This window comes from Microtus ochrogaster, unplaced genomic scaffold (assembly GCF_000317375.1).
Source record: "Microtus ochrogaster isolate Prairie Vole_2 unplaced genomic scaffold, MicOch1.0 UNK3, whole genome shotgun sequence".
In the NCBI taxonomy this organism is placed as follows: Eukaryota; Metazoa; Chordata; class Mammalia; order Rodentia; family Cricetidae; genus Microtus; species Microtus ochrogaster.
Genome location: NW_004949101.1, coordinates 17,333,706 through 17,344,605, shown reverse-complemented (window position 1 = coordinate 17,344,605; position 10,900 = coordinate 17,333,706). Strand labels below are relative to the sequence as shown.

The 10,900-nt window shown below is 47.9% G+C and overlaps 2 protein-coding genes across 3 annotated transcripts in view; one reads left to right on the top strand and one right to left on the bottom strand.

Moving 5' to 3' along the window:
- Pced1a (PC-esterase domain containing 1A) overlaps positions 1-4,367 on the bottom strand; it is a 5,965-nt gene extending 1,598 nt beyond the window's left edge. The window contains exons 1-6 of one of the 2 annotated variants that reach the window (XM_026788469.1): positions 3,931-4,367; positions 3,491-3,652; positions 2,911-2,990; positions 2,562-2,800; positions 2,322-2,472; positions 1,988-2,234 (exon numbers count right to left, since the gene is read on the bottom strand). In XM_026788469.1, the coding sequence (XP_026644270.1) occupies positions 1,988-2,234; positions 2,322-2,472; positions 2,562-2,800; positions 2,911-2,990; positions 3,491-3,614 (841 nt within the window). In that variant the 5' untranslated portion in view covers positions 3,615-3,652; positions 3,931-4,367. The remainder of the gene's footprint in view (positions 1-1,987; positions 2,235-2,321; positions 2,473-2,561; positions 2,801-2,910; positions 2,991-3,490; positions 3,653-3,930) is intronic. The other variant, XM_005365613.3, reaches the window with a different exon arrangement.
- A 33-nt stretch (positions 4,368-4,400) lies between these two features.
- The window catches only part of Vps16 (VPS16, CORVET/HOPS core subunit), an 18,933-nt gene continuing 12,433 nt past the window's right edge, over positions 4,401-10,900 (top strand). The window contains exon 1 of the mRNA XM_005365615.3: positions 4,401-4,542. Coding sequence (XP_005365672.1) covers positions 4,490-4,542 — 53 coding nt within the window. The 5' untranslated portion in view covers positions 4,401-4,489. The remainder of the gene's footprint in view (positions 4,543-10,900) is intronic.

Genomic DNA, 10,900 nt, shown 5'->3' with positions numbered 1-10,900 from the left:
TTGTAGACCAGGCTGGTCTCGAACTCACAGAGATCCGCCTGCCTCTGCCTCCCAAGTGCTGGGATTAAAGGCGTGCGCCACCACCGCCCGGCTTGTATTGCCTCTTTTAAATACTTTATGCCTTCAATGCTTTTCCTACTAAATAGAACTGCCTGACAAACTTAATAAACCACTCCTTTCCAACAGTTCAGCTACATGACATCAACAATACACCCTGTCTTGAAAGCACTTCTCTGTTCTTAACTACTTTTGCTTCCCCATCAATCTGTTCTCTGCCAACCCAAAGTGTGAGCATGGCTCTGCTGTCTGCTTCCTAGTTCACACTCACATACCCTCTGCTACTGATGACTCCAAGTGTGGCTATCACAGGTCAAACAGATCTTCCCTAACCAAACTCACTTGCTCATCTTCCCACTTCAAGTCAAGTCTTTAAACAATTTTAACTTTCTTTTCCCCACCTTGAGACAAGGTCTCATATTTTCCAGGCTGGCCTTAAACTCACTTTATAGTTAGCGATTCTCCTGATTCATTTCTCAAGTGCTAAAGTTACAAGCATGTACCACCGTGCCTGGTTGTAAATGGTGCTAGAGACTGAACCCATGGCTTCATGCATGCTGCCAACTTTAAGCACTCTACCACCTGAGCCACATCTCCAGCTATTTCCAGTTCTTAGATGGAATCCGAAGCTGTGAAGTACCACAAACTAGGCTTTCAACCTTTTCAAACATTCCTTTATTTACTGAGGACCAATTCTCTCACTAAGCAAAACAAAGGAAATGGAACCAGTACATAATCCATCTGAATCCACCTTCCTAAAGTTCCAGCTCTTAGCTAATAAGCCCTAATGGCAGACTATTCCTAGCCTTTCTGTGTCCCCCACAGCTTCTACTGCTGCAACAATAGCATCTAAGATAACTCATGCTTCCAATTCAGCAAAGACTGTATTCTTGGCACTGAAGCCCAGCACATCTGTGCTGGTACTGGGCTGGAGGGGATGAACTACCAACAAGTGACCTGATGCAGAGGAGCAGCAAACCGAGAAAGAAGTCAGGATGTTTCCTTTGCAGGCCGGCAGGGACTAAGAGACTAACAAGCAAACAAAAGATCTATAGCAGAGAAGGTCTCAGCAGGGAGGCAATGAGAGCAGTGTCTCAAAACCAAGCTGAAGCAGTGGGACTCTCCGCACCTACAGCAGTAGCTAGAACAGGGTCGGGAAGACTGCACTGGGCCGGAACCAGAGAAGACTGGGACCCTGAGGTAGAGAGGAGCCTATGAGCTACTGTCCACTAACCGTATCACCTAGAGACTGACTTGCAAAGACACTGCAGGTTACATTGTCTCTGCTCTACAGGCTGCTAGCTGGCTGGAGCTCTCACTTCTGCAGTTGATTGCAGTTGATAGAGCTTTCCTGGCGCTGCAACACTACTTGGACTTGGACCACCCTTCCTCCATTATCTGACTCACGCTTCCTACCTGAGACTACCTACAAAGTTTCACTTTCCTTCATCTCACTGAGTATGGTCTTTTGATCCTGGCTTTTTTGTTGTTGTCGTTTGTTTTGTTTTTGGCTTTTTGAGACAGGATTTCTCTTTGTAACAGCCTTGGCTGTCCTGGAACTCACTTTGTAGACCAGGCTGGCCTCAAATTCATAGAGATCTGCTTGCCTCTGCCTCAAAAGTGCTGGGATTAAAGGTGTGCACCACTACTGCCCGGCCTTGACCCTGCCTTTTGCAATCAGTACTTGCACACTTTCCTTCAAATCACACAGCTGAATCACACAGCTGAAGAACCAGGAGATGAACAGTCATGTGACTTCCATGATCTAACCACTCCCAGGAAGTGAGAGAGGAATACTCAAGAGCCACCACCATTTTTTCAAAGGATCACCTACTTTCTACAGGTACCTCTGTTGCATTTGGTTCCCTGTGCCTTCTGTGCTAAAGGTCCTATTGACATCACTACCCACTCACCCTGTGGCAGATCTTACCTGGGAGAGGGTCGTGTTTGGGTAGCTCCACACCCCAGGCATCAGCCACATGGCTCAGAAGTAAGTGTGAGAGGTGGCGGTGTGCATGCTGGTCCCAGTGGACACCATCTCGATGACGGTGATGCACGGCGTGACGGAAATGGAAGTGGAGATCCAGGACGTCGAAACAATGGTTCCCAGCTAGTGTAGCACTGTAGAAGTTCCCCTCAACCACATCCTGTCGCAGAGAAACTGCCAGGGGCTGGAGCTAATGGAGAAAGTGGAGCCTCTAAAATGGTCTCCTATTGACTAGCCAGACACTCTATCCCTGTCCAGAAGGGTCCCACTCACTCACCTCTGGCAGGAGGAAACCCCCAGTGACACGCTCCCCCAAAGGCATTGCCATGTTCCACACCAGCAGACAAGAGTCTGGCAAAACCTGATCCATTCGTACAAACACTCGTTCCAAGTTCTCTCTGTAGCTCTCCATTGGGCAGCGGCCATATCTGTTGGGTAACACGGAAGGTGGGCAAGGGCACAGGGATGGCGCCATACCTCCTCCTCCAACCAGTATTTCCCTTTCCCTCGCCTGAACCTGGAGAGATCCCAGAGGCAGGAGTTGATGATCACCAGGTCAGGGGCAGGTCCGTATGACAGTTCCTTCAAGACGTCCTCAAGGTACTCGGAGTAAACACGGGTGAGGAAGTAGAAGCGCACAAGGTGGTGGCCAGAGACAGAGCAGAACTGGCGGACCTCTCGGTATTGTGTTCCGTTGTGGAGCTCGCCCAGCTGGCCCCCAGCCACCAGCTGATCCTGTTCAAAGCTCAGCTCCCCCTACCCACCCACCCCCACCCCGAAGGTCAGATCCATGCCAGGCAGGTGGTCCTTTTCAGGCCAGGGTCTGCACCCACCCAACACTGGCATGGTTGCCAAGCTTCTCTCACCTTGGCTTTTAATTGGGAGGCTGTGAGCAGTGTGTCTTTCTGGAGCAGAAGCACCAGGTCCTTATACACAGCTCTCTGAACTGCAGGGAGATAGGGATCCTAAGGTTAAGGCAGGCCTCTGTACCTCTCAGAGCCTTCCAAATGAAGGCCTTTTGTTTCCCAGGGTTTGGCTGCTCAAGAGCTGACTTAAAGGAAAAGAAAAGATGAGGTTTAAAAACTCTGGCTCGGTTCTGTCTAGTCAGATGCATCTCCTCTCACCTATATGTACAGTGACCCAAAAGACCCAAGGGGCACAATTAAGCCGGCCCTGTCACCAGGGAAACACACAACATAACACACAGCTCCTTTTAAGAAAATCATGGAGGGCTACAAGAGATAAAGATGCTACAAGCATGGGCTAAAATAATGCATAAATGATAAGCCAGGGCACCCGTGGAAGGTATGTAGGTGAAAAAAATACAAGTCTAGTGTTCTAAAACAGTAGAAAATGGAGAAGACGGAAATGAAGATACGGGGTGCAGACATAAAGAAAGGCTGCAGATATAGGGCTATGAAATGCCATCCTAGAGTGGTCACTCACTGGAGTCCCCCAAAATGACCACAAACTTGTTGTGGAGCAGTTGCTGGACTTCGGAGGCTTGGAAGTGGACCATGGCGCTTCGCAGTAGGCGGTGTGGCATCTTGTTTTCCAAACAGAAGACCATGCTGCCACTGACGCCAGCTGCAGGGAGAGGCCACTAAGCTGAGGGAGGGCAAGGACTCAAGGTAGGTCAGTCTGTCCCAAGATGAGAGATGCGCGCTGGCCCCTCCCTGGCTGCTCTGAGTAATAGGGAGGAGAGTGGGGCCACATGACGCATCCCATGATAGCACCAGCCTTCATCACACTCGGAGGGAAGGTGGAGGGTCGCTTGGACCAAGGGCCTACACTATGGCGCTTCGCGCGAGCAGCGACTCCCTTGCTCCCAGCCACGTGTCAGCAGCGGCCCCGCGCGTGCGCACAGGTCCGCTCGCGCCAGTTACCAAGTCTCCGGGCTCCAGGGATTCACTGGCCAGTAGGGCAGGCCAGGGCGCCCTGCGCCTTGCCGACGGCGGGCTCCTTATCTAGACTCATGTTCCCGCGCCCCTGGAGGGCGGTAGGTTCTGCAAAGACCCTGCCCTGCAGAGCTCAGGTGCCCAGGTTAGCTGTCGGTACGCAGCTCGACGCCCAGTGCTCTCCATGTGGGCGTCGCGGTGGTCCAGCCAACGCCTCCAGCATCTGAGCTCCAGGAGATGCTCATGGCTCCTACTTCCGGTCACCCATGTCCCTCCCTGCGCGACCCGCAACGCCGGAGGGGTCAGAAAGACAGCGAGGTTGGCCGCCGTGAAGAATAGGAATCAGGCCTAGGCCCACCAGGGCGGGCGCGAAGCCCGGGTAGGAGCGGAGAGCAGAACGATAGCTCAGTGCGGCTTGCCCACAGTGCTGATGGCCGCTAAGGCGGCCTCGCCACGTGACCCCCGACGGGCGGAAGCGGAAGTGCGGCCTGGAGCTTGCGCCAGGCGGGTGTTTCCTAGGCGCTTCTAGCTGCCAGCTGTACCAGACATGGACTGTTACACAGCGAATTGGAACCCACTCGGGGACTCTGCCTTTTACCGGTGAGCCGCCCGCCGCCCCACCTTCTCGCCCACTGCCCAGCTTACCGTGCTTGTTTGCTGGTTTGAGCCTCCCCCGGCGGAGCCAACGGCGCTCGCCCCCCCCCCCTCCGTCACCACGGGTGCTGACGTCCGCCCCTCCGGCTGCTAGCTCGAACGTCTACCACTTTACGCACGGTTGCCTAGGGGCAGCAATCTGGTCCTTCCTCTGCTCTAACAGAGGCAAGCTCAGAAGACACCCCAATATCGAGGTCTGTCGGCCTCCGGAAGGATGCTCAGATCACGTTGAGGGAGGCCGCCCGCGGCGACCGCCAGTGCCAGTCTCCTTCCGGAAACTGCTGCTGAAGTCAGACCACAGGGGCTCTCAGAGGAGGGCGGGATCGCCACAGCGGGCGGGGTGACAGTACTGACCAAAGCTGAGAGAAGGGGGTGACTAGCCGGCACTATTAATGAAGAACCCTAGGCATTGGCAGCTCACTGAAGTTAGAAAGCCCTGAGCTGTGGGTCTGAAGTAGTAACGTGATTACAGTAGTTAGCGTCTCGTTGAGTTTCTTTCTAAGATAAGGTACAAACTACTTGTAGAACATACATCAATTGGTCAACTTCTGTTTGTCTCCCTGAGCGGCTTCCAGTTTGATCTTAACCATTCTCAAATCATGTTCCAACCGCACAGAATTGCAGGCCCTCATCACATCCATGTAGCCTGTTGTCAAATAGTTGTCCAGCCTGTGGTGTCCCATGCCTCTAATTCCAGCAGTCTGGAGATCCAGGCCAGCCTGGCCTGAGTAGTCAGTTCAGGCCAGCCAGGGCAGCATAGTAAGACCCTGTTTTAAAACAGCAACGTAGAAATAAACAAAACCTAATAGTTGCCCAACTAGTTGCAAAATTGCGAAGAATGTTTTATTGATGCACCTGAAGATCACGAAGCCGTTGCATTGGTGTCGTATTTCAGTAGAAGACATTGCTCCTGCTAGTGAGGCTGTTTACCATTCTCATAGCCCAACTCTTAATGAAATTTTGTTCAGAGTGTGATGCATTTCCCAGACAAATGATTCCTTGTAGTAATTTTTAGAGATCTGTTGCATTTGTTTATTCATCATTCCTCCTAGACACATGTGCAATATGAAAAATGAAAAACTTAGTTGAAATCAACAGAAACTGTTAATGATTTCACCCATTGAAAATACTAGTGAGCAGAGTGTGGCGTCACACCCGTTATCCCAGCCCTTGGCAGGTGGAGACAGGAGGATCAGGATTAGTAACTGGTCAGTTTATACTTTACCTTAGAAAGAAAGTCAACAAGCAGCTAACTGTTGTAATCATGTTACTATATACACACATATGTATATAGCCAAGTCAGCTTTGGCTGTATTCATACATTGGAGGCCATCCTGGGCAAGGTGAGATTCTGTTCCAAAACACATGCTTAAAAAACTAAAAACTGAAAATAAAATATTAACTATTATTTTTAAAGTACTTTTAAATCAGCATAGAAGCAAAGAAGACTTTATTACAACAGAGCTCCTCCTGTTTATTGTATGAAATCTTAGCTTCATGCATACATAAAGTTTCAAAAGATGTGAATGTGTGTCATAGAAGTGGCTAACTTCCCATTACCTGCATTGCACTCATAGAAACAATTAGAAGTGTTAAGCCTTGCTGGAGATGGTATATATGTCCTAGAGTGCAAATAAGTAATACTTTCTGCCAGGTGGTGGTGGCGCATGCCTTTAATCCTAGCACTCGGGAGGCAGAGACCGGCAGACCTGTATGAGTTCAAGGCCAGCCTGGTCTACAGAGTGAGTTCCTGGACAGGCCCCAAAGCTACAGAGAAGTCCTGTTGGAAAACCAAAAAAACAAACAAATAAGACTTTCTTATATACTGGACGCTATGCTAGGTATTTGTATTTTATGTATACTTTCTTAAGTATCCCACCACATAGAATTGGGATCATGATTTGTTCTAATTTACTGATGGGGAAGTTGAGGGACAGGAAGTCCAGGTTAAGTAACTAAGTGGCTCTGTAAGTGCCTTTAATCACATGCCTTTAATCCTAGCAGAGGCAGCTGAACCTCTTCAGTTCAAGGCTAGCCCAATCTACAGAGAGATTAAGTTCCAAGACAGCCAGCACTACACATAGTGTAGAAACCCTGTCTTGAAAAGCCTCACTCCCCCTTCCCCCCAAGAACAACAGGATGTTGTAGACTCTGTACCAAAACAGAATTTTTGATTTTACATTGTGTGTGTGTGTGTGTGTGTGTGTGTGCGCGCGCGCGCTTGTGCACCTGCAGAACAACAAACGTTTGGAGGTCAGAGGGCAACTTGTAGGGGGAATTGCTTCTCTCCTTTCCACCACATGGAATCTGGGGATTGAACTCAGGTCTTCAGGCTGGCAGCAAGTGCTTTACAAAGCTGAGCCCTCTTGGCCCAGATTGGTTTTTGTTTTTTTGTTTTGTTTTTGTCCTTTGTTTGTTTTTGAGACGGGTTTCTCTGTGTAACAGCCCTAGCTGTCCTGGAACTAGCTCTTGTAGACCTGACTGGCCTTGAACTCACAGAGATTCACCTGCCTCTGCCTCCTGAGTACCGGGATTAAAGGCGTGCACTACCACCACCCAGCCAGCCCATACTTTTTTTAAAACAGGAGAATGTAAAAGCATTTCTAGTTTATTCACCAGTGTGAAATGTTTTAGAACAGGTGCTTGGTTTAGTTCACATTCTCATCGGACCTAATCTGTGATTCTGGCAAGTGAATGAATGGTGAACAAGCGGAGCCCTTTCGCTGAGTCCCATCTGAAGGGCAGGATCTTTGCATTGGATTTGTTTTCTCAAGAACTTGTTGGACTTGGAAAGATAAGGAGAGAAGTGGTGGCCATCTCTTACCAGGTTCTAGAAATTTAGCCACTTTAATCCTAAAACTGCAACTTGAGCTGATTCCATTCATTAATTTGACCCCATCTTTGCCAGACTCAGTATGTGTCGATGGGTAAGATAGACTATAGAGTCTGCCTTTGACATTCATGGGTCTTACAGCCAGCATGTGACACGGAGGATAAGAACTCAACCTTTGATTCTAGTTATTACGGGGAATACTGAACTTGGGGGTGAGAGGGAGCAAGTAATCAAGGATGACTTGGGTTCTCAGCTTAAGATGATGAACAAGGAGAAGTGAATTTGGCCGAGAAGAGGACGGACTGGTGGTGGTTTATGCTCATTATGTGCTATATGTAGGCTCACATGCTCTTAAGAGAAGGTGGAGGGTTGCTCCTCAGTTACTCTGCTTTTATTGTAGCTTTGGAGCCTGTCCTGGAACTCACTCTGTAGACCAGGCTGGCCTCAAACTCACAGAGGTCCGTCACAGAGATCCGCCTGCCTCCGCCTCCTGATTAAAGGGATTAAAGGCGTGCGCCACCACCGCCCAGCTTTACTCTGCTTTTAAAGATAAGGTCTCTCACTGGACCCATCTGCCCATCTCCACACCTTCCCAGCACCCCATGCCTGGTATCTTTTTTTTTTTTTTTTTTTTTTTGGTTTTTCAAGACAGGGTTTCTCTGTAGCTTTAGGGCCTGTCCTGGAACTCCCTTGGTAGACCAGGCTGGCCTCAAACTCACAAAGATCCGCCTGTCTCTGCCTCCCAAGTGCTGGGATTACAGGCGTGCGCCACCACCGCCTGGCTCATGCCTGGTATCTTACGTGATGCTGGGAATCAAACTCACACTTTTGCAGCAAGCACATTAGTGAATGAATTAGCTGTGTCCCCAGTCCCATGAACTTGAATTTGAACACATTGAGTTTCAAGCATTTTAGAAATAGTTTATTTGTAAAAGGAAGAAGAATGACAATACATTTTATATCCCCGGAAATAGTCTTGTAGTTTTTCTTTTCTTTGTTTTTCTTTCTCTCCCTAGATACTGGGTAGTCCTGTTATTTTTTAAAAGGGAGGAGATTATTTACTATTATTTTTAGATTTATTTGTTTTATGTATGAGTGCTTTATTTGCACGTATGCCTGCAGTCCAGAAGAGGGAGGACATCAGATCCCATTGTAGATTGTGGTTGCTGGGAACTGAACTCAGGACCTCTGAAGAGCAGCCAGTGGTCTTAACCACTGAGCAATCTCTCCAGCCCCAGACATTGTAAGGTAACATGTGTGTGCTGGGAATTGAACCTGGATACTCTCTGCAAAAGCAGCTAGGGCTCTTAACTGCTGAGCTGGCTTCCCAACCTTTTTTTGTGTTTTTTTTTGTTTGTTTGTTTGGTTTTTTGTTTGTTTGTTTCTTAGATAGGCTCTCGTGTAGCACAGGATGACCTGCCTCCATCTACCAAATGTTAGGGATATAGGCATGTGCTGTTGTACCTAGATTATCCAGTGCTGGGCATTGAACCCAGGGATTCATACATGCTAGACAAGTATTCTACCATCTGAGCTACTTTCCCAGCCCTTTATCTGAACCATTTTTTAATTACTGTCCAATAGTGTGGAATATATTTACTGTGGTGTACAGCCAGTTTAAGTTTTCTCCATCTAACAAAACTGAAATTCTGTACCTATTAGATTGAAATTCCTCATTAAACAAATACTCCCCTTTTTCTGTATTTGACTATTCTTGGTAATTCATGCAAGAGACATCTGTCATTTGTCTTTTTGTGACTGGATTATTTAACTTAACATTATAATATCCCCAAGGTTAATGTTATAGCATATATCATAATTTCTTATTCTTTAAGGCTGAAAGATTTTGTTGTATGTACGTACTGCATTTTTCTTATCTGTTCTGTCAGTAAGTGACATGGGGTACAAATGGGCAGAATGGAGGACAGCGGCTCAGAAAAACCTGCAGGTGGTGCAGATATCATGAGGACAGGCGATGTACTCAATATTAAAGGCTAGCTACATTTTTGAAATCTTGTCAGCAGCAGTAAATGGACCCTGGATTCTAATACCAGGAAACCATTAGACAAAGCAGTGTTGCTGTCACCCCTTCTCTCTGGAGAATGCTGCTCCCGTAAACGTGTGTGTGTGTGTGTGTGTGTATGTGTGTGTGTCTTTAAAAGGGTTAGTTGAGTACTTGCTTAGTTTGTGGGAGGAAATGCAAGAAATGAATGAACAAAAACCCTCTTTCAGACTCTGTTTCTGTTTCACTTCTTCTGGGTGTATATCCAGAAATAGAATTACTGGATTGTCTGGGAGTTCTGTTTACATTTTTAGAGCTGCCATACTTTTCCACAGCAGCAGTTACGCCATTTTACAAACCAGCTGCCATACCCAAAGAGTTCTTGAGTAGCATTTAGTTTTGAGTTAGTTGGAGACACAGATTTTGGAAATGATAGTGGGCCCCCTTTAGGGACCTACAGAATGTTGGATTGCTCCCTAATGTTAGACCTGATATATTCCTTCCCAGAGCGTCTCCAGCCTGTTAAACACAGGGCTCTTTTCACACCATGGTGGACAGTGCTTCCCCAGAAGTTTCCCTGCATAACCAGAGGGTCTTTCCCAATTACTGCAGGGGCTGGAATGGAGGCTACGAGAAGTACTAGGTTTCATGGTTCCCAGATTAGAATCTAGGATCCTTGTATTACTGCGTAGGAGTTTCCCATTTCTGGGGTGTGAGAATGAAAGAAGGATGTAACTAGCCTTCTACATTGAGGGATGGCCTGTCCTCATGAAAGCTTTACCCTAGGCTTTCCTGAGAGGCTGCCCCTCCACTCTGCACATCTGTTCCTCATGTCATCTAGGAGGCATGTGTTGTCCCCAAGAACACTGTCTACCTTGAAGGCTTTGGGAGGTGATCTGTCCATTGTTACTTTCCTCTCCCCTGCCTTCCTCTTGCATAGTTAGTTCCTTTATGCCAGTCACTTCTTCCTTCCCTCCTGGTCTTTGCAGCTGCCAAACCCCTGGACTGCATTCAATGACTGTTTGGAAGCTTTGGCCCAATGGCTTCCTGTACTTCCCAGCTCTTGCTGCTTTGGGGGCAGCATAAGTGAGCACTTGGCTTCACAGTTCCAACAATTTGTATTCAAGTGATTACACCCCCCTTAGCCCCTCCCTGCCTCTCTCACCCCTCCAATGCCTGTCCAGAACTGCTCTACCTCTACAGTATTGAATCCAGACAGCTTTGAAACCCTCTCAAGCATGTAGAATCTGCTACAGACATTTTTTCCCCTGTATCTAGGAGGACAGCTATGGTCACACAGTTCATTTTTGTTCTTGTTTTTTCTCTAGCAACCTTACTCTTTTGTCCTCTGTCATACCTGGCTATATAGAACCATCTCCTTGGATCTGTGCCGAGGCTGCAGAGTGCTAAGGTTCCACAGTGGGCAGGTTGGTGTTACTACAGAGCCATGTTCCCAGTTTGGTTTTTTT